This window comes from Spea bombifrons, chromosome 8, assembly GCF_027358695.1.
Source record: "Spea bombifrons isolate aSpeBom1 chromosome 8, aSpeBom1.2.pri, whole genome shotgun sequence".
Classification (NCBI taxonomy): Eukaryota; Metazoa; Chordata; class Amphibia; order Anura; family Pelobatidae; genus Spea; species Spea bombifrons.
Window position 1 is genome coordinate 39,750,815 of NC_071094.1, and position 24,245 is coordinate 39,775,059.

Sequence of the window (24,245 nt, forward strand, 5' to 3'; positions counted from 1 at the left end):
TCATTGGTATAATTCTCTAATGCACATTTGTATAGGCCTGTGGCAAGGATTAGGGTGGAAGCGGGTAGAAACGGGCAGCAAATGTGTATCTAAGCACCGCAACACCCTAGAAGCAAATGTGAAGTACCAGACCTCCGACAGAAATACAATACTCGCAAGGGGAAGATTTAAACCAAAAATGTCATCATCCCTTCGGTATAAAGGACAATCACTGGAAAATGTGTAAAGCCTACTGAATTTTACTGCAGAAAAGGTTAATCATAGCTCTTACCTATCCAGAGATCAAAGTCAACATCAGAAGCCTGTGATACCCACACCCCGGATAGTGGTTGGGATGGGGTTGTTTTTTTGGAGGAAATAAGTTAATTACCATTAAATAACAACATTTTGTCTCCTTATTTATTTCCAGATAACTTCATTCCTTTTAGTCTGAAATGGGCCTACTTACATCTTGTTTCTTCAGCCACATTGGCTACAATGCAGCCAATTATTGACACCTTGTTAATGAAACATGAAGCATATGGAAAATAAAACCTGATGACATGCAATAAACAATTCAAAATGAAACAATAGTATCCTTTTAACCTCTTACGGACAATGGGTGGTCCCTAAACCCATTGAAAACAATGCATTTTGAGCCCGTACATGTACGGGCTTTGTCATTAAGGGGTTAAAATTAAGGGGGATGTATGACTGTAACATTCTGTTGTCGTTGACCTTTGATTTGTGTCTCTTCCAACGGCGCAGAACAACATGTTTCGATGCAAACTGATGCCAAGGGAGACTTGAACACAATGTGTTACCAAAATACAGTGCCACGGTAGCCATAGGCATACAGAGAATAAAGCGCGTGCATTTCCACCGGCATTTCATTTGATTGTCACGCTTCCGTGGTTTATACAACGATAAATATGCTAATATCTCTTCTATAGCTTTTAAATGTGCTTTAAATTTTGAAAATTCAATTCCAAGGCTGCTTAACCATCTTTACCGCTCGTTATTGTCCCCTTCAGCCATCTAAGTGTCTGGAAAATCTCGTAACTACAGTTTGCCAACAGAAACATGAAAATTAGCAATTACCATGAAGTGTTCCGATACGACATTAAACAAATGTTGTTTTTCGCATGTCTAAATCCTAAAGGGAATGGGATATGACTGTGTCGGCAAATAGAAGTTCATTGTTTCTGCAGACCCAGGCAAAAAAAATAAGTTTATTTTTTTTATAGAAATTGGAATTAAAAAACAGGTTTTTAATGAAAAATGTAGGCTTTTAAGATGTTACCTAACCTTCTGCAAAACACAACAAAATCTATTTCATATAAAGAGATCGTAGGACTGATTTGGACCTTGGTTAGTGTTGGTTCAACCCTACTAGTCCTATGACTGCTCTATTTTCTTTAAAAATTACCTTTGGGATTGTGCGTCTGCTTGAGTTGTGCTCTTGTTGGGTCTTTATTTTTTTAAATTAAAGGTACTTTTTTAACTAATAAATTGTTGTTGTGTATATTGACGTGGTTAAAACTACGGATAAAACCCATTATACGACATTCTGCAACGCTTACTGGCACACAGTCTTAAAAACGGTGCTTTAAAAAAAAAACAACAAACATAATGATAAATATAAAAAAACCTTAGTTTTTCTAAAATTCTTTTCTTTTTTTTACATTTACAAATACAAGCAATCCATGTTAGTTTGTAACTTTGCTTTTACCAGATGTGGAGTGAATAAAGTCTATTAAAACACTTAAACATGTATGGAATTCCAAACACAATTGACATAAAATCACGTTTCATAGTGAGTATAGAGTTCTGTATATTCCAGGTTTTTGTGGTATAGATGCTGCCCTTTTTTTTAATTTGGTTTTCTTTTGTGTTGTGTTATAAACAACATACATTCCCTTATTACGGCAAAACAAGGTCCAAATGTAAGTCAAGTAGTAGCCAAAATGAATACATTTAATTCCATTCTCCTACTGGTTATTTTTTTTTATATATATATATATATATAAAATATGTTCTTTTAATTTTCAATTTACATAATGAGAGATATTAAAAAATATGCAACTAGGCAAAGGTCATCTTTAAAGATGGTACATAAAATATATATATTAAGATATTAAGATTTTGGTTTTCTCTAAATGGGAAAATGTATCAATATCTCCAATAATTCAACAAATTGCAGATTTACACCAATAAAAAAAGATGTTGAATGAATTTACACTTTCTCAAAAGGTTGTCGAGATTGTTGAAGGTTTGTCAAGTTTTTTTTGTTTTTTTTTTATTACCCACCACAGTATGGTGAGCAAGCTGAGGTTTTCAAACACCAGAGAAGTAGAAGAATGTTGATGGTACCAAGATAGCCCGTCTTTGATACTCAGTAGTAAGTAATGTCCTTCCTTTGAGATGTCTTTCAAAAAGCCTATTAAGAAGATGCGTCATGGCAGCTTAATTACAACAATAGAGGCTCCTGCCCTACCAATGTTCAAAGAGACATCCTAAAAGAGAAAAGAACATTCCAAATTTGAATTTATTTATCATATCAACGTCTAATGAATTATACATGTGTTCACGGACTGGCTGTTATATTTATATACCAAATCAGGGTCAGAGGGCTAAAGAGTACACTAATCCGTCTAACCCGGCGAATACTATCTACTTAGTGAACAGGGAAAGCGTGTCAAATATTTAATTCCAGGCAATTTCATGCTTGCAATTCTTTTGAGATGTAATACTGAAATGATACACTAGAGGGCGGTAGATACTCACTTTTACCATATGTCATTTCTCAATCTAAATGAACCGCATTTTGCCAACCTATTTAATATATAGATTTATAGAGAGCTCGGCACAAACAGATAAGTAGAATTAAATGAAAGGTAAAGTACCTGTGTCCATTCATTGTTCTGTGCGTCGTAAGATTCTACAGTGTCAAGATAGGTCTGTCCATCATATCCACCCACAGCATACAGCTTGTCTCCTAGGGCACAGACGCCAACCGCATCCCTGGGGACACTCAACGGGGCAACTGTTGTCCAGTTATCTGTTTTAGGGTCATACCTTAAAAGTAATAAAATGCATATACTGTCAATAGTATAATAAAGAATATATCTAATATATCACATCTACAACTTGTCTACTACCCTAACGTAGGGTTAACCCAACATAGACCCAGTTACACTCATCAGCTTTACTGTGGACTAGTGGAAAAAAGGTGAATAAAAAACAAAATAACAACAATGTATAATTTATTTAGTTCTCTGGCAATTACAGTTACCAGATGCTTTATTTTAGCCAAAACCATATTATATCTTATAATATTATATTATATTATATCTGTTGTTCAAGACGTAATAGACATGTAGAAAAAAATCAATTTAGCAAAAAATCCTAACCCAAATTACACATAAAATGGTTCACAACTTCATAAATAGAATATTTTCTAAGAAGATTGTGAAGCCCTTCAGGACTCCCTGGGGCTGCTTTAGGTGTAAAATCAGTATAAATTCATACAAACAAGCGGCAATAACATAAATAAAATATACAGAAATACTTTAATATATTAAAAGGCAAATATATATTAAAGTCAGTATCATCCAATAAATTAACAATAGGATACAAGTCCCAACAGACTAGACAGAGTCATATAAATACAAAAAGACATTTACTAAGAATCTCAAAACCAAACACGATGTTTCAGCTAAAAGCTTTCCTGGGGCGTTATCCTGATGATGAAGTAGGGGACAGGACCCCTAGAACTAATCAAATATGGCGGCCGCTGCATGAAGTTGCGACATGAGAGACGATCCATCTCATAACCCAGTCACAACCTCATGACAGACAAACCATGCGCTAGAGGCACCAATCCACGGGACTGTATGTTGCAGGACTAAGGCTGGGATCCAGCGAAATGGATGGGATCCAGTGAAATAGTACCATGCAAAGCACTCAACACTAAGCATATATGAATTAATGGGAGGGTGGTAGATAGAGGGCGCTGCCTTCTAGCAGAAGTGGTGGAGGTTCATACAGTAAGGGAATTTAATCATGGACGGGATAGGCATATGGCTCCGGAACCAGGCCTAGATGAGCCGTATGGTTCTTATGAGAGCTCATCTTAGTTGAACACAGCAGGGGTGCGAGAAGCGCATCAAATTCAACTTTCTCTGCCATATATTTTTAAATTCCCTTTGCGTACATAAAAAAAACAGTTTTTAAATTCTCACAAAACAGACTTGGAGACACGGCGGGCACACGATCGCTCAGGTGTCTAATAAAACAAATGAACTCATGGCACAATTAGTAAAACAGAATCATTATTTCTAGGCGGTAATATGATTGTTTGGCCTCCAATCGTTGAATATTGATCGAGACATTCCGTAATAGTCAGAGAAGAGTAGGTTAATGTTCCCCTGACTTACGGCTTCTAATTTATCGCCATTACACTTATAGTAACATCACCTTTTATCGACTCCTGGTTAATCTTTCGAACAATCAGGAGCCACTCCACAGACTTTGAACCAATAAATCCGGCACTGAGCACTAAACGCGCTACCTGTCGGTTAAATATGCTGTAAAACCGCTCTCCCCATAAAACATATGACCAAAAATATCAACGGGGAAAAAATGCGCATTAAAAATTTTTAATTCTCAAAGGCCGGCCTAGTCGAGATTTGCAAGTAAAGGGTTAAGTCATCTTATCGCAGCCTTGAGGCCCAGAATGAATAATCTGCCCTATGGAGGCCAATCCATAACCCTGTTGTTAGAAGCGCTATACTCAAGTTATATCATTACACGTCCATTCGTTCTTTGAAATGCTTACCTTTCCACACAGTCTGACAGTCTAGAGCAATGATTTGACGCGGGGGCATCATGACCCCCGACCGCGTATAAAAAGCCATTGTAGGTCGCGACTCCAACGCCCCCTCTTCTTTTGGACATGGGCGCACACATGCTCCACTTGTTGGTGTGAGGGTCGAAACACTCCATGGACTTTAAGCAGGAGCTGCCGTCTCTTCCTCCAACAGCATATAGCCTAGAAAAGAAACACAAAGCACACATTAAGTGTATTCTAACAGGTAAACCATCTACATAGGCCCTCCAAAGCAACCATGGCCAACTGCGTAGGTGAGACTTTTTCCAGGGCTCTTTGACCGAGTGGAAGTGGTCTCTAGACATAACATAATAAAAATGTTCTTCTTCCAATAAGTTGTATGAATAGAGTACATTGGTTTCTTGAAGCTGAAACCCCCACAAATCTCTGTATATTATTTATATTATTATAACAACGTTTGTTAAGAAGTGAGGTAGCGCAGAAAGTTCAGGTTGGGTAGATCAGAAGATCATGCTTCGTGACACACGTAGTTGAGCCAAGATTAGGAAACTTTATATTTATATTATTTATTATTTATTTATTATTTATATTTAACCTTTATATTATATATACTCAGGATGCTAGAATTATAGTCAACGTAACATTGATAATTGTCTCATTTTTATTATTATGAATATTTAATTAATATACGATTTCATTAAAATAATTAATATATTAAAGTATCCTTCAGGTTTAAAGTCTTGAAAAATATGAAAAAAGTGTTTGAAGACAGCATTCATAAAATCACATTTTTCTCAAATCAGACATTGTGACAAAACAGGGAAAATAATGTAAATAAAGAATCCCCCCCCCAAAGGAAAACAAATTAACTTGCTAGAGTATACAACTGAGTGCTTTCCAGAATATTAAACAGTACAACTTTGTTGTTGACCTTTTAATGGATTATTTCCTTCTGCTGTATAAGTAGTATTTGATTACGGAATATTAATGCACAGAGCAAACAGTAAGAGCCCAGCTGCCTCCGCACGCAAAGGGCAAATGAAGGCTGCCGGGTAGCTGCCGGACTAAGCAACCTAGACCACAAAACTGCCGAGATGGCATATCACAAAACTGCTTAGCCCTGGAACTCTCTAGTGATGTTATTAAACAACCTCTAATGACTATAATACACACTTAACCACCTACAAGTCTGGTACTTTCTGGGTATAGCGGAATTGAACAGATTAACCCTTTAGAGGCATACGTTTTGCAGAGCAAGCGATTGCTAAGCCATCTAGTACTTATATTGTGCTTTAAAATCTCCCGAAGGGCAGGCGTCATTTTTTGACAGTGGACTGAGGTTATTGCCTCCAAACTCTACCATATATGTTACAACTTCAAAGAATCATGGGGTTAGTAAAAACTTTAAAAACACTGCTGCGGTTTTTACCGTGGAAATCACTCATTTTAGTCGTCTTCTGCAGAATGTATTCCGTTGTTCTGTTGTTTTTCGGAGAAACTATTCACCATTCTTTTAGTGATGGTGAGAAGTCCTGGATTTTAATTTAAAGAGCTCAAAAATGGGTTGTATCCAAAATCGGCCATAATGTTCATGAAAATGACCTTTTTTCATATTACGGTGCCCATTAAAAACTGAGCTTTTGAAACATGCCTAATTCTGCCTAATGGAGAATCCAGCCCTGGCTGTGTCTAAGCATGCTGGTCCACCTTCATCGCTATATTGAAGACTTTTAGAACTAAATGCATCTTAAGAAACATTATTCCTATTATTGCTAAATCCCTGAATCCCTGATTCACATTTTTTTAGGGAATGCAAAATTTGCCATGTGATATAGAAACTGAAAAAAGTTTCTTAGACGTTTTTAACACGGGCAACCCTTCCAAGAAAAGATCCAAATTATAAATATGCTAAGGTGTATTTGTTTAACAACCTCGAAGGTTTAATTAATATTTTGTCTAATTATCCACGGTTTAAGAAGACGCTCGTTGTCTTGTTTTTCCATAAATCACAACATATACAGTCAAGCTTTTTTTGTTTACAATTGCTTACATCCATAAAAACATTTTTCCACATTTTCTCTCTTTTTCTATATATATATACATTTGTCTATATATATGTCTTTAGTGATGACATACTTGCTATTTAGAGCTGCCACTCCCACAGTGCTTCTAGGTGTGGACATGCTGGCCACGTAATTCCACTGACGCGCTTGCGGATCCCACCGTTCCACGGTATTAAGGTAACTCCATCCATCGTGACCACCGACAGCGTACATGGGTCCCTCTAGAACAGCTACTCCTAAAATCATGTTACAATTAAACAAAATTTAGTGATGTATGAGAAACCCAAGCGCTCAAGCATTTGTATTCATACATCAAACTAACAGTTGATGTAATCAAGACTAATTAAACAACTGGAAATTAAAGCTATTCTTTCTCTGTGGACTTATAGAACATTGCATATTTAATCACCCTATCCAGCAAGCGAACATTATTAATTTAAACCGTAGACCCTGAGTTCATTATATTTGCATATGCCCTGCTTCCTCTGTGATTAAATGAATTTAAAGGCTTTGATGATCTATAACTCTTGTACAATGTACTTGCGTAAGTCCTATGGCCTAGCCACAACAAGCTGGTCCTCAGCAGGCCTCTATTGAAACGGCATTTGCATATACAATAGTTTCCTTGAACGCCCATTGAAAAATCATTTGTGTCATCAATATTTCTTCAAAGCTACTGGGTATGAGTAACAATCCATGTCTGACTCGTTCTTTCTATGGCTGGTTACAAGAGTCAAATAGTATCATTTCAGGTACATATTTAATAGATTTTTGGGCCCAGGGGGACAGGAGGCTGATTCAAGAGATCATTAGGATAAATGTCTAGGATAATTCTCCTTAAAGTTTCCCCTGTTTCAGTCTTGTCAGTATATAAAGTAGCCATGCTCATTTCACATAAGGGGAACTTTACTTTACTTGGATGTTACTTTTGCTTGCAATACAATTTAAAATGTTGTTACTTTTGAAGAGTCATTAAAGTTAGTTTAGGTTAAATATAGCTTAATAAATAAATAATTACCCAAACCATGTCTGTGTGTGGACATAGGAGGCATTATAGACCATACTTTGGTCACCGGATTGAAACATTCCACAGTGTTGGACGTTTTTAAGCCGTCTCGGCCCCCGACAACATAAAGCTTATTGTCAATTACTGCTACGCCAAACTGCAAGCGTCTCCCATTCATAGTGCTGATCTGTATCCAGCTGTTGGTCCGCAGGTCGTATTTCTCAATGGTGGTGGCACCTAAAAAACAAACAAACAATAATTGAAGCGCCTCATTCAATCATTAACAGTGTCATAAACATGTCCCTATCGGCATATGCGCATTTTATTTAGTTTGATCTTTCAGAGCTGGTAAGAGTTATGATATTCTGCTGAATGTTAGAGAGGAATAATTTATAATTAAGGATGAATCATTATATGTTTGATTTTTACGGTTTGATGGAGGGAAATAAATGATTACAACTTCTGATTTCCAGGATAGAAATGTCAGCATCGTGAGGCTTGCTTCATACGGAACATAATCCGTCACTAGTCTCTTTTGTAACGATAAATTATATAGTGTAGCAATTTGAGTTCCTACTGATTCGTATTTCTTCTAGTACTTTGCCTCATTTTTCTAATCGGTTTAGGCTAACATTAAAATTTGTTGTGCTAATGGGAAAAAAAGATTATATGGCTGTGCTCGCCACCAACGCAATGTTTGAAAAACAAAAAAAGTCAAAAAATGTGTTAAGATTACCAGCTCTGTGTGAGGTATACTGCACGAGATTTATATGAATATTAAAATTCAGAGCATTGCTGTTATATGCTATGTTATATGTTGTTCTTTACACTCTGTGTGACGTTTTTGTACAGCGTCTAACGAGCACGCTGGGAGACCAGATCGCCCAATAGAGCAATATGTCCTCCGGTTTTGCTGCCGACCTATGCCAGCATGTGTCGCCGACCACGTTAGCAGAGTTTAATCTTCGGCATAATCTATGTGCCACTTTTGGGCGTGCAAAAATTGGTCGATTGATCTAGATGCAATGACCTTTCATTTTCCTTAAAATCTTCGTTTTCACCCAGAGCCAGGATCACTCAGTGGACTGGGTGTGAGCTCCTTGGGTCGGCGTGGATTACCTGGTGATTGACAGTGAATTGATAGAAACCTATGTTTCCTTTTTAATCTCCGTATGCCCGCCATTCATCTGAGTGTCTGACACAATCATATCTCCCAACCGTTCCATTTTAAGGGATAATCCTAATTTTTGGGTGCTGTCCAGCTTTTTCAAGTAATGAGGCTCAGGGGCCAGTTAGAGGGATCAGATGATGTTCTCTGACCAGCCAACCAAGTTGTGAAATTGATTGACATCTGTGTTTTTTGCAATCATAGCTCCCAAGTGGCTGCCTCGCGACATATTGAAGTTGACCATCGCAATATGACTTCATAGCCTAGCTAGTGAGCTGGTCAGACAGGTAAGTTAGGCAGGACCCACCACTAATTGGGCCCCCAACAAAGGTGTCCTTTGTTGGACAACAAAGTTCTTGTTTTTTTTAAAACTTAATCTTTAATTTCCTTTTTTTTCAGATTATTAGCACTCTAGCGGAGAATAACTTGTTGCGGAAGTGCCTCCAAAACAGTGAATACAAAGTTACATTTTTATCTCGCCATTGTTTTGAAACACAGTAGACCTTGAACATTTTACAGACCAATAAAAATAAATAAAAGCAAACAGCGACAACAGATTTGGTGTCAGTTGTTATTGAGTCATTTTTTTAAAGCCGCTGCTATTATTTAGAGAGTTTTGTTAAAAAATAAAAAGCTATATAAATCTGAGCTGTATTTTTTTATACATGATTATATGGAAATGTTGCTTGAATGCCAAGTATTATATTAATTTTTACATTTCTTGAGATGTAATACGAATTATCTTTTTTTCCTTCATCTGTAGTTCTGTTTTTTTTTTGGGGGGGGGGCTTTGATTGTTTAACTGAAATGATTAAACCTAATAGCTCCAGGACTCTGAGTTCTTTAGGTTTGAGATTAAGGATCTATTTGCCGTTTCTATTCAACTCCAAGTATTATTGACATTTAAAAAACATGCATTCGGTTTGAAATGTTAAAGGCTTTTTTTTTTATGTTTTTTTTTTTTTGTATATTGTCCAGAAAGCTTTCTTTTATATATAATTCATTGCTACTAAGAAAGGGTTTATTAACTTCTTCAGCTGAATAGTAGGTGGCTGTTCAATGACATTTCATTGATTATGTTGGTCCGTTTGTCATTTTAAATGAAGGAGATCCCCACCGGGGAATCCACTAAAATCCTTGCCTTGTGATTCTGTTGGCCTCGACTTGGATGTTTAATGATACTGCAGGTTACTACAAGGCACCGATATTCCCATTGTAAAATGATTAATGTAAAGATACCATTTCCAGTAATAACTACAGATCTGAATATCTTATTTCAAATATCCTTAAAACGTACATCTTAAGTTACATCCAATTAGAAGAAGATTATATACTTTTTGGGGGTATTTTTTTCTTTTAACTTTTTTTTTGTGCAGACTTGCAATAAGTCTTTCTTCCCTTGCTGGGGTGTCTAGGAACCCGGCTTATGATATAATAAACCACTACTATAGGTCCCTATCAACCTGGCTGGAAGAAAATGGGCACAAAGAGGTATGAGACTAGCTCAACCAAAAAAACGGACAGCATCTTGACCTGCCTTATGTTGCATCCCCACTCGGGAAAGTCTCACGTTTTGGCTTGCTTGTGCTGTTACAGATGGAAATCTCCATTGACCCTGCAGCAAGGACAGTCCAGAACTCAACAACTGAAGATATGGATGTGCTCCAGTGCAGCAGGGCCACAGAGAAAATCTGATCTCCTCTCTTCATGTCCACATGGGGATACACAGACCTTTCCTTCCTACCCTGGCTGAAACCTAAGGGATGGTCAGACCTTCTGGCCTCCAAAGAAGGGGACCACTGAAGTCTTCAGGGGACAGCGGTGACCCAAAAGAAGACTTCTTGGAAGACTTTCACTTTTATAAACTATGTACTTGAAATGAAGAGCGCTTAGCCGTTTGATTCATTTTATTTTATTTTATATCCAGGATGGCCAGAAAAATAATATATCCTTATGTTAATATGGGTTGCATAAACATATGCTAATAGTCCATTAATTCTAGGTGGAGACATTTGGAGGAGGACACAAGGTATGCCACTTGTAATTCCTAAGCCAAGGCTACTGCCTAATACTTTATACATATCTTCTGGCGTAGGACAGGATGAAATTGAATGATCCTGAGCATCTCTACCTGCAGATGTTTTGATCTGGTTATGTGATGACTTATTTCAGTACCTTTATTTGAATAAATTGGATGCATATCATACCTTTTGTTGCATCCATTCCACCCACAGCATAAAGTGCTCCAACGGTGGACTTCCTAGGTTTGGTTCTTGGACTCTGCATCATGGACCGTCTTTCAGGCAGAAGATGATATTTCATTGCTTCCATGAGAAACTTCTGGCATTCCAAGTCATTGGCAAACAATGGACTGTTTTCCAGATCTGCAAGCAACTGAACCGTAATCTCTTTAGTCAACCACCCCAAATTGGATTATTGGACATGCTAACAAAATAACAAAATAACAAAAGCATTGGGATCACAATTATTTTTGATGCAAGGGATAATAAATATCACAGTTAGATAAATGAACTGAGTTATTTATATTGTATCTGGTGTCATTTAAGAAGAAATAATACTTTTTTGATTGATTAACACTATATCTAGCTTTAACTTGCTGTTTCTCCATCAGTGTAAATCATTTACAGACATAGAAATTATTTTAAAAATACTATTTTTGTGCAATGTAGCTAAACAACCAGGTTGGGAGGAATAACCAGAGAATAGGATGGCTCTTCCCATGGTAGACACATAAGGCGGGTTTCTTATACATATATATTTATAATATTTATACATTTTACAGTAAAATGTAGAGTTTGAACATATCCAGTGCTAGGAATACCTAGGGATACCACTTTATGTTCCACGGGAATTCAACTATGATGTATTGTTTTACATGTAGCTTACAGAAGCTTTATATTATCGGTATAACACGTTCTTTCTATATAAGATACGCATATATAATACCTATGATGTATTGCGCAACTGCACTTCATGCATAAAAAGTGTTGGTACAGAAGAGACACGAAAACAGAACACAACCAAGCCAATCTTTCAAACCCTTGCCGGTAAAGGTTATTATGTCACAGGATGAAGCGATGAACTTATTGCAAATTTGTATCACCCTCTCCCAAGGTAACAAGAAATTATGAAGGAAATGTATCAAACATAACTCCGCCATAGGCGAAGGAACGGTTTTCCGCCAAGCATCGCATTCACATTTTATATCCCGGAATAACTTAACATCTTCGAGTGGTTTTCGAAATGACAGCGCATCAACACAAGTACATACCTGCGGCGGAAGTAATGGAAGTCTTATATAGGAGAGAAGCATCCCGAGATCCTTCTGACGATATTGTACATCGTATTTCACCCACTGCATTAACGCTTGAAATATGGTTTCTTCATCAGGAACGTTGATGTCATCGCTAGAAAGCAGTTTAGCAATTTCATGCGCAGGCAGGAGAAGAAATTCTTGGTTCCGTATCACCTCAATGAAATGTTCCTGGCAATAAAGGAATTATTACTCAACACAATAACTTCTAAAGGAGCTATAGTTTATTTATTTAACCTTTTCTTTTCCTGTTGAGTAAAATAAAATGAAGACTCGTTTGATTTATAGAAGATATATAGACAGACACTGGGAGTAGGTGGTTTATTTTAAGTATAGAAGATGGCGGATGGGAAGCAAGCATGGTTGGGCACCATACCTCCCTTACGAAAAAATTACTGCAGTTTTTTGGACTTGAAAAAACTGCAATACTGCACTTTTAGTGCAGTATTACTGCACATTGACTGCAGTTTTACTGCATTTGTACTTCACTGTACTGCAGTTATTTTTGTACGGAAGTACAAATGCAATAAAGCTGTAGTACATTGAATTACAACTGTAGGTTTGCAATATAAAAAAAAAGTGCGGTAAATGTGCAGTAATACTGCAGTAAAAGTGCAGTATTGCAGTTTTTTCATGTCCAAAAAACTGCAGTATTACTTCAGAAAAACTGCAGTAATCATTTGTAAGGGCTTCCCAAAGGGTTTATCTTCTATTTTAACCCCTAAATAAAATAAGTGGTTATGGGTGGGATTCATACTTTCTCAAATATTTTTTCTAATTATATTTATACCCTCAATCCTACCCTCAATGAGTACTTTGCATGTAAGACAGATATTATCTGGTAACATTGAATGTAGAAAACAGAAATCTATACATGGCTAAGGGTAAAAAGATGATAAAGGTTTTACTGTTTATCTTCCAGTCTCGCTCTGTCACATCTTTTTTAAAATATTTTTTTTTTTTGCATGTTGCAAGACAACCAGACGCAAGACGCCAGTTTGTTCATTTTTTTGTAAATAAATTACATGTCACATGCCTAATGTCCTGTATTACAGATGATGCTTACGAGCTATACAACATCTAACAACTGTACACAAAATGTGATTTATTCACTGTCAACACACGCGTCTGAAAATAAAAATGTAAATCAGAGGAACAGACCTGTAGGTGGATGGAAAGATAGAAAGACAGACGGACAAATGGATAAATAGATCGATCCATTTAACTAGCCTTTTCATGCATGTTCTGTAATTTCTGTATCATTCCGGACATTCCCGACCAGTAATTTGTAAAGAGACAGGAGGACCACTTATTTTGCACTACTGGGCAAGATTATTTACTAAGACAAACTCCACACACTCTTACTAACAACCAGAAACAGGCCTGTGTGTCATTTGTAAGCCTGACTCTGACGAAGGCCATGATTGCAGGGCCAACACAATCGTTGGATGTTTCCGTAACCTGATGGGCATTTCATAAATTTCAGTTAGTAAGATTGCCCAAAGTTTGCCCCTTTTTTAGGATTTTTTTTCCCTATGAGAATGTATATAGGCTCTTTTTTTGACAACTCAATGGAAGAGCGCATTCCAATTTAACTTATTTAAGGAATATTTATTTATTAAAATAATCATTTTAATATGTTTATATTTTATATTTTTTATATTATGTTGCCGTCTCATGCGTCATGCTTTTTTTTCTATCCATAATCAGTCGCTGTAAATAATACTGAAGTGATGTCTGTTTGGCGCTAGTATCTCTAGTCACGGCGGGCCTGATGGCATTCATCAAATGTCATGATATTTTAAGCTTTTTCATTTTGTATCCATGCGGCATTTGACAAGACAGATACAGCGTTTCACAAAACAGAACTGGAAATCTCTGGTGTTTTATATCGGAGATAGAGATCTTCGCAGCTAAAGTCGTATTCTTGGCATTGTTTTTAAGTATGTATTGTGTAGTATTCAAAGTTATTAAGATAGTGGGGGAAACTAGGAGAACGAGTGATTCCTTGACTTCACATTATGGATCAAGACACTTATTTTTTGCAGTTTATTTTTATCTCTCAAAGGCATATTCACTAAAGGGAGAGCCGGTAGGGAAGTTTGCAGGAGAGTTGTGGTTTTGACGTCTTCACCATTCTATTCATTATGACGGGCCAACACTGGGTAAGTTTCTCCAGCTAGAATGGCTGAGCTGGTACTGTATAATTAATAATACTATATATATATATATATATATATATATATATATATATAAAATGAGACTGGAAAAAAGGTTGCTGATTTAGCTATACAGAGTCAGCCAAGCTCTCCTTGAGGGAGAAGTTTACTAGGGTTGGTCCTTCATGATGTAAAGTGAAAGAGCTGAATCACAACTCTCCTGCAGACTCTTCTGTCAAAACTCCCTTTAGTGAATAAACCCAAATTAGTTGGAGAGTCCTGTTGTCTTCCATACATAAGTAAATGACATAATAAATACATATCAATTGAAACAATAAAACGTTTTTTAAAGTGTTTTTATAATTCTTGGTCAATTTCGTTGTCTAAGAATAAGGGAATTACATGGGATGCACGTCTCTTAAAAAAAAATGTTGTTTTCATCTATATATATATATATATATTTGACCTCTACTATAAATGTTAATGTACAGGTGCATGAACAAAGGGGTAAATCGACAGTTATAATATTCATCCGATCCACTCTTATATGTCCCGTAAAATCAGAAAAGTAAATCAGAGACGTGAAACCCATTTCTGCTGTCTGCTTACGGAACAGAGAGAGGGGTTATATAGTGGGGAAAATATTAAAAGACATGATATCTGATAATAAAACCGAGATTATGATGTGAGATTTTATCATATATCAAAGCATCATCTATTCCAGATTATTCAAAGACATGACAGAGGGAGAGTAACAATAAACTATTAATTTGTGTATATCAAGCTATGATTGTAATGCTGGAGCTTTACAAATTCAACAGTAACACACATATTCATGGAAAAGGGCACATTCTAATGGTATATCTGTATATTTAAGCAGAAAAAAGGCCAGTGTATGATATTCTAGTTCACAAAATATATATATTAATCTTAGGCAGCTGGGATTTACTATTTGGGTATAATTTTAAAACAACAAAGACTCGTTGACGTGTTGTGCTTTCGCCAAATTGTCAATTCGCTGATACGGTTCGTATTGATGTGCAGTTTAAATGCATTTATCCCTGAATCGATAGTAATTAAAACCTACATATAATATTTTCTTTATTTTTCTTAACCCTTTGGGACCCAAAGATTTAATAGCCAGTTTCGACATTCAGCCGGTAACTCTAAAAAAAAACAAAAAACGTTGTCGAACATCTTGTGAGGATTCATTAAGAGCATCCTGTGTGCTATCTCTGGCCGGCAGATGAGCTTCGCTCGGACAAACAGACTGCTATTTCCATCCATCCAAAAGCCCCGAGCTTCCGGCTTCTATTATGTACCGCAGTCCGACACAGAGAGCAGGATGTGTCTTGAAAGACAAACATTCCCTGTGTTGGAAAATAGATGAGGTCCAATTGTAACGGTCACCGTGCTTTGCTCTTTCTATCTCCTATCTCTGGAGCGCAGAGATTCATTATACATGTCACGGTGCAAAGAGAAAGCGTTACGCTCACAGTGTGAAATCTTGATTGTATACTGGATATCCTAGATAATAAAGCCCGCGGTAGGGCTGACATAGTGGACGGGATGATAATTCTTTCCAAAAAAATCTCCTCGTAAACGATATTTGGGGTAGAAACTGTTTTATTTGAGGGTACTGAGCATTTTCACCTTGACTGCCTTGACATAGAATTGTCCCGGACTAAATACGTTTTGGGACAAATATATTCCAACCTTACTTAAAGTCTGACCGTAATGGAAAGGACAATTAGTATTTGATGGGCCAACTATGTTTTAGCCAGGCCTGCATTGAGTCGCACTTCTCTACTCCTGTTGAGCTGGGCTAAGTCAACCATTGAGTTTGACCCTACACCAAATCATCCAGCCATGCTATACATACTTCACGCAAGATATTCTACAAAGATTCTTTGACATGCTCCATGCCAGGTCTCTCCAGTTCCAAGACATCTTACCATGGTATAGCTGTGGGCAACCCTCAGGAGCTCCATGCAGCCTTGGGCATCTCCAAACGACCGAATCCCCAAACAGTTTGATGGATGAAGCTGCTTCATGAGGAAAGTGCAGCAGACTTCAATGACTTGGGGAAGCTGAAGCAGGCAGGCTGCAGCCAGCAAACTCTCAATCGTGTCCTCTTTTAGTTCTAAAATACCTATATTTTCAAAAGAAGGAGAGGGATGATAATAATGCGTTAGTGAATATATATATAATGTGTACAATGGTGTACACAAGTTTTTTAGATAAAATCTTGAAAAACAATATCCTTCTGTGTATTTCTTTGTTTGATGGCATTTTTCATAGAAATTTTTTTTAAAAAAAAATGTGAAATGACTGCTTTGTTACCACATCTGGTTATTTAATATGTAGTAATAAAATCTTAAAAACATAAAACAAATTAAAACAAGTCTTATCCATATCTTGTGGTTGCTATTGTGATAAGACCACTTTTGAAATGTGGCGTCAGGGAATACTCTACTGACCTAAAAAAAAAACGAAAAACCAGAACCCGCAGTAAATTACATGGTTGGCATCTATGAAATATTAATTACATTTTCCATTAAAGGTGTTATTCCACCTAGGATGCCTCAAACAATATCGCCAGATAAGTGCTGCGTCATGTAAAGAGTTACAAAATACATTTCTATGACATTCTATTTTTGGGCCCAATGTCACTTAAAAATGCATTAAAACATTAAGTGAGATACTGGAGTTGTCATTGTTCCAAAGCCCACTTTCATCTATTACATCACTATTACATCACAACAGTCCGACTTACTACATACTACGGCTTTAGATAAATTAAATTATTAAAATATTTGTTAATGTGACAAAATGCTAAAGTCAATCATCTTATTATTTTTTAAAAACCTTTATTTAATGATTATAAAGCCTATGTTTGACACAACGCTGTTTTACTACGCGACAATAAAATTCAAGAATTAATCAAAACGCATGAGGCCTTTTCTTCCCACTTCATTCTTTTCTGTTTTAACTCGAAATTGGTAAAATTCATACAAAAGCAGCAGGTTTTTCTTTTCAGGTTGCTTTCGTTAGAATGTAAAGCGCCAATTTGTACACAAAAAAGAAATTAAAGTTTTCTAAAACACACAAAAAGGTGTGAAACCGTTAAAAGGGGTTTTATTCATCTCTGCGGGGGTTCCAGAAAATGAAAAAAAAAACAAAGTTTTTAGTGTTATTTTCAGAAAACAAATACGGATTCATAACCCTTGATGGAAGGGTGGTGTAGTTTAATTTAAATTCATTTGGTTAAATCTTTTTTATTATTATTTAATTTTGATTGACAGTTTTCTCAGATACCCATAAATCCTTTGTGAATGACGAAGAGGTGACCCTTTACTGCCAATAAGGATCAAAAGTTAAGCATCTGGAGGCTATAAAATGCCGTTAAAAAAAAAGTTTTTTGTGAAATTACCGGCTTTTTAGAAAGTAATAAATAGCATTAAACGAGGTGTTTTACATTTGACATTTCGGAAAGGTTGTGCTGTTGCAGTAATGGCCCATCATCGGTTGATTCGCTACGTTTTAGTTCTTGTTTGTTTGAAGGCGTTTTAGGATTTTAGAAATTTGATAAATAACTTTTTTTTTTCACTTGACCTTTACACCATCTGCAAAAGCCGACATTTCAGATTTCAGTTGAAGACGATGCCCTTTTTTGGGCCAACAAATAAAAAAACGATGTAGAGAATCAAGTGAGATTTTGTAATCTCTTTCTTCTCTGGATGTAGTGACATATAGTTGTTTCCCATAATGTTTTTTGTATCAAAGTCCGGAAATGTTCGGTATCTGAAACCATTTGCAATACCTGCTTCTGTAGAATCCTTCAATATCCTCAATGGTTTTTTTTTGTTGGCCAATTTCGCCAACACAGGAGCCCATTTACCCTGGTGGATAAACATGCCGGCTTCACATAAGCTAGGACTAGGACCAAGACAGCTGCTGTTCTCTCATAATAGTAGCAAGCTTCCCGTGGAAGATCATTGTCTATTCATAAATACTCTGGTTCTCTGCCAAAATGTTCGACAAACTGGGATGTCTTCTGAGTGGTAACAATGGCCGCATTCGTAGATTTTCTCAGACACAGTGCTGTAGTTTTGAGCATCTTCATCATTATTCATGTTTTGTGCGATTCTAGGTTCAGTGTCTTCACTACTGATGATCAAACCATCGAATCCACCAGATTACGATTCCCGTCATGATTAACTAAACGGCTGTACTTGATAAATTAACATTTTTTCTTTTTTTTTTAACAATATTCTTACATTAGAAACCACAAAACCAAGTTTTATTTAGTTATAAACTATATGGGCCAGGGACCTGTCTTTCATTGATGTAATCTAGCTGTAACATTGTAACAACGTTTGTCGGTGCTGGTATACTGGTAACTAAGTCAATGGAAGGATACTTCCGCTTCCGAGAAATTGTCTATAGACCTGGACCCAGCTTGATTTGTAAATAATTAATCGGATTGACTAAGAACTCTGTCTAGTCATATATATATAAGTGAAGCGGTCTGGCTGGCAGCACGGAGAACTGAAGTTAAATGTAGAGTAGACTTACTAACCTTGGTCAAGCAAGTTCAATAGTTTTTGTAGATCACAGAAAGACTTTGGCATAGCTACAACATTCCAAATAAATTAAAACATGCGCGAACCGGGCTTCGTAGGGATTAAACTTGCACTAATTAATTCATGATTATTGATTGAGTGCGATGTGAAGCTTTTTAATGTCTACCCTGTAAAGCCTTGGGTTTAAGAAATATAGGATTTTGTTAATCTGCATGAGCGCATTTATGTTGAAACAGTGAGTTCCGTACTATCTCGCTTCATTCTTCATTTTAGCAAATGCCATTAGCATAAAACTGAGCATTCAGCCTTTTTTTATATAAAAAAACCTGATTCATCCCATTCTTTGTTTTAGATTTAACTTGCTTTCCAGAGGGCATGCGTTTAATCTTCCTCCAAAGATTAATAGGCAGGTGTATTCCTTTTTTTTCCTGCTGATAGGACTCTACAAAGGCTTTGTTCTAGAGAGCTCTGACTTGAATCATTGATGTTGACAATTGGATAAGCCGGACTTGAATCAAACAATACTTAAAATGCTCCGTAATCCTGACGTACTGCAGGTATTGCAGATGACAAGACGTACAGAATCTAGTAAAGGCGGTAAAAGTTTTCTTAACAAACTCTACAAAGTATAACAAAGCGGAACAAACATAAATATAACGTTCTTTTAAAAAAAACGCCTAACTTTATAGAAAATGTTGGATTCCCTCAATATGTCTGAAAAGGAAGAGTGTTCATTTTTAGTTTAAAAAAAATATAATTTGGCTTTCTATGTTTTGGGATGCCATCAGGGGTGCATTAAGGACGATAGACGAGGAGCGCTGCTTGGCAGAAAGGTTCCTTGGACAGATTAGAGATACAGTATTCCTTTGGACTGTTTCACAAAGCAGTGAAAGAGAAACAATACAAATTATGTACGTCCATTGGAATAGACCTGCATTAGCTCTGGTATAGAGTATGATATCTGGACACGTCTGGACATATTTATATTTGGCGCTTGCCTAGGTCTAACTCAGGGCAGCGCTGCCATGAGAACACTGTTATCGTTAAAAAAACAGAGCATATTTGATTTACAGTATTATAATAATAATAATAACAGACTAAACACAACCAGACCCAAATTTCTGGATATCCCTGTCTGGCGCACAGGTGGCTCAAAAAAAAAAAAATGAAAGAAACCAACTAACGCACCTGAGCTCAAACAGGGATAACCAGGCCCTTAAGGCCTGATCCCGGGTTCTCCTGATCCAGAAGAATAAAATGTAATTCCTACTGTCTAAAAAATCTTATGTAAAAACATTAACAAAAACGGGTTGTGGATAACCTGGAACCTAGCCACATAGAGTTATAAATGCTCATGTGCGTAGATAACGTTCCGAAAGAGATCATACGGTACCTGTGTAAGCGTAGTGTACGAGGGCTTTGAGGGCATCCGGGTCCACACCTTCCATTTTTATCTCCTCTTCCTTCGCTTCTCGCACGTCATTCGTAAACATCGCAGCAAAGTAATCCGACACAGCACTTAAAACCAACCTTGAAACGTAAACATTACAATAGAATGTAAGATTGTTCAGAATCTCATGGGGTTTCTATTATAGTTTTTATTTAACCAAACAACCGTTTCCTCAGAAGCGGGACAATCTAGCGGTGCAGAAACCAAAAAAAAATATAATAATCCGATTTTGGCGCCTATGTTATTTACAGAGAGTTTAGACTGTATATTGTATTAATGCTTGCAATTTTTTTTTTTTTTTTTCACTGTTCAGAAGAATGAAAAGATTGTGACTAATTTTACCTAAAGGAATTCCTTCACAGCCACGCCAAAGAAAAATAAGACTATTTCTTCTTGTGTAGACTTTTAAAGGGATGATATGTGGTCTTAAACTGTACATCACATTTATCTACAACTATCAAGAATTAACATAGCTATTATAGAACATATGAATGCTGGCCAATGACCAGAAATGAAGGAAGAGGGTATTCTATTCTGCACCTCTGTCCTCAAAAAATGTTATCGCCACTGTCTATTAGATTGTTGGCAGGACTGGGGATGATGAGGCCCTGACATTTTAAGGCTGGTGGCCACCAATTAAGGTGCGTTTGGCTGCTTGCTGATTATGAAAGGCCGTATATTACTTTTTTTACGCTCACGCAGCACGTGGCCGGGCATATCCAGCAGGTGGCCGCACACTGAAGTGTATGGAGCGCCTTCAGCCAGTGGTCCACCAGGCATTTGCCCAGGGCCACTCCGGCCCTGATTGTCTTCTACAAGGAACTTGCAGTATTGAAGTTGGAAACATTACGATGTTAGAGGCCAACACATGATGTACATAAATAAAATTCGATTTAAAAAATGGGTATATCAAATCGGCCTACAAGGACCAACAGAGGCTTCCCACTGCTTCGTTATCCATAATCCAATGGTGGGATCTAACACGATATAGATAACGGAAATAGATGCCTTCTCGGAGTACATCTCAAAGTGTAATAATGCAATGCTAAGTAATTTGTTCTCACTTTTTGATACAGTTTGATATGGCCATTCCTGCCTCATTGGTTGGGTAGCGTTCAATCCATTGGTTGCATGGCACCAAAGAGGTCTATCACACAGTGCATGGCAAACCTTTCTCTTTCGTGTTGTCATCAAATTATAAATGATGGAAACTACCTGTGAGCAGGGATTTTGTGGTTCCCGGCAATTAGTAGAACATCGCACAGTTGTTTTTGTTGGAGGTAGTTTTCCATCTTGCGGAAAGTCTGCTCTGCATGGTTAATGGACTGAAAATACTCATCGGAACCAGTGGAGGTCATTCTATTAGGAGATCCGCCAGAAACCGGAATCCTGCAAAGGCAATAAGTGACAAAAATCAATCATTTTACTTAGCACTGTTGTCAAGTGAGCTTTCTACTATTTTAAACTGTGTTATCAGGTCAGACAAAAAAGGATTTCTGTGTCAGCTGCAGTTAACAATTTAATTAGGTTTTAAAGCTGGCAATGTCTTTATCCACACCTGTTGTCTACAAAGTGACCTAAATTAGCTTACATTAGAAAAAAAAAGAAATTATTAGCATTGAAACACTATTGGATTTTAGGGTTGTTCTTCAAAATTAGTTTTGTTAGATACCTTAAATTACTTTTCTTAATAAAGTCTATTCTTTCTACTTTATTTACACTTATGGGTTAATAATATGATACAGTATTGTGAAAGTCAATAAGTATCCCGGCTATCGTAATTCTTCTAATGCAGCAAGGCCTGTATGTTGTTGTTTCCCCTTGCGCTTCATAATGTATTAAACATTTGCTTTTGAAAGTAATAAAAAAAAATAATAATGTGTATTTTCAATTCATTACATGAATATTAGGGGCTTTTTCATACGTATCTATGCTGTCTGTGTTGTTTTGTGCTCTTCTTTAGAGTCTTTGTATTTTGTTGTCTAATTCAGATAAAAAAAAGGACAAAGCGCTCAGGTAATGCAGTAGAAAAACGACTTTAATGCACATCTTGACAGCTGAACCCAAAAAATCACTAATGTTTCGGAGCAACCAAGCTCCTTTATCAAAGTGTACAGCTCATTATTGTTGTCTGTTCATTGAGGTTGTCTTTTTGTCTTTATGTTAGCGTTTTACTCTAACATGCATTTAAAAATTCAAAGCTTGTGAAACTAGAATTCCTGGAAACAGAAGACGGCAGCTTGTACCTGTCAGGAGGAAGACTCATGTTTAATAGATGTTGCCAAACAATGGAGCTATGGTAGGCTTGAAGAACAATGGATCTACGGTAGGCTTGAAGATTCATGGAGAATAAACCTACAGCCATGATTTTTTTCCCAACGTTATGTACACTAGCCTGTTTTATCAGCAGTCGTACGGTTGGGTTATGGGTTTTTTTTTCTTCTGGATTGGGTTATTAGGCAGTCAGATGCCGTAGCTTCTGGCGAACTTCTCCATTCTTCCATAGCTTAAATGATATGGAACATTAATGTCAAACTGACAGCCCCCAGACATGGGTTTTTAACATAGTACATCATTAATTTGATGGTTTCCCCCCCCAGCAGCCTTTGCTTCTGATTGATATGCATTCCTGCACATTAAATAACTGGTCAACAATGGCGCTGTGCGGCTCTAGAAGAAGTTGGCCCCTTAGGCCCAAGGACGGATCACAGAAACTAAAATCATAAAATCGTATGATAACGTTTTTGATAGAACATATTTAATATATATATATATATTTGTGGGCGATACAGCTAGCACAATACACAACTCAAATATCCTACTTAAGTCTACTGGTGACCTTTAACCTCATCTGTATATTTAGTATACCAGATCCTTTATTTATTTTTTTTTCGTTTAGTGTTTAATGCGGTGTGTATTTCTTCTTCTTCTTTTTTTTATTATTTAGCTCTAGACATAAACGATCAAAGTTCAGAAGAGTAAAGTGATTACCTTTATTGCCTATTCTGAATCAAAGTTAATATCCAGAGGCTAATACGGAATTTTTTTTTTAAATGGAATAGGTTTTCTGGAATCTATTGGGCTGATCAATCAATTATTCACCGCGCTTGAAAGCTACGCTAGAGGGAACACTGGATCATATTCATAAATAAGTCGAACCGGGAGCACCTTGCCCCCCGTAGGTTCTGCAATATCTTTTCCTCCCTTAGGTTACTCTACGACACGCTGATTGTCGATCTTTCTTCTAGCGGCAATAATCCATACCGAAGAAGAAAGAAACATATTGGTTATTAAGGTGGGAGTTCTTGTTGGTCTTAACGATTCTCCTCAGGGCAATCTCATTTCAAATAAGACGCAATAAGCATATCTTTTGGTGCACTAATTATGTCTACCCTACAGCTGGCAGCAGGTTGAGTTGTTGTACGGACCAGAATTATTCTTCTTTCGAGAAAAAAAATATATATATAACTGAACACACATCAATAGAGCGGATTTTAGCTGGATCTGCATGTTTCTATGTATTGGAATCTCGGTTGTTAAATGAATACATAGTATCCCTCTACAGGCAATAGAACACAGAATATTTTTTTATTGCATCGATGCCTTCCTTGTGGAAACTCTGTATCAGAAAATAGATGCGGCCATGTT

General features: G+C 36.8%; 1 protein-coding gene across 1 annotated transcript in view; it reads right to left on the minus strand.

Moving 5' to 3' along the window:
- Positions 1-1,998: 1,998 nt before the first annotated feature.
- KLHL4 (kelch like family member 4) overlaps positions 1,999-24,245 on the minus strand; it is a 49,305-nt gene continuing 27,058 nt past the window's right edge. The window contains exons 2-11 of the mRNA XM_053472653.1: positions 21,813-21,986; positions 20,541-20,677; positions 16,517-16,713; positions 12,361-12,573; positions 11,276-11,462; positions 7,913-8,137; positions 6,968-7,130; positions 4,820-5,032; positions 2,886-3,057; positions 1,999-2,495 (exon numbers count right to left, since the gene is read on the minus strand). Coding sequence (XP_053328628.1) covers positions 2,436-2,495; positions 2,886-3,057; positions 4,820-5,032; positions 6,968-7,130; positions 7,913-8,137; positions 11,276-11,462; positions 12,361-12,573; positions 16,517-16,713; positions 20,541-20,677; positions 21,813-21,986 — 1,741 coding nt within the window. The 3' untranslated portion in view covers positions 1,999-2,435. The remainder of the gene's footprint in view (positions 2,496-2,885; positions 3,058-4,819; positions 5,033-6,967; positions 7,131-7,912; positions 8,138-11,275; positions 11,463-12,360; positions 12,574-16,516; positions 16,714-20,540; positions 20,678-21,812; positions 21,987-24,245) is intronic.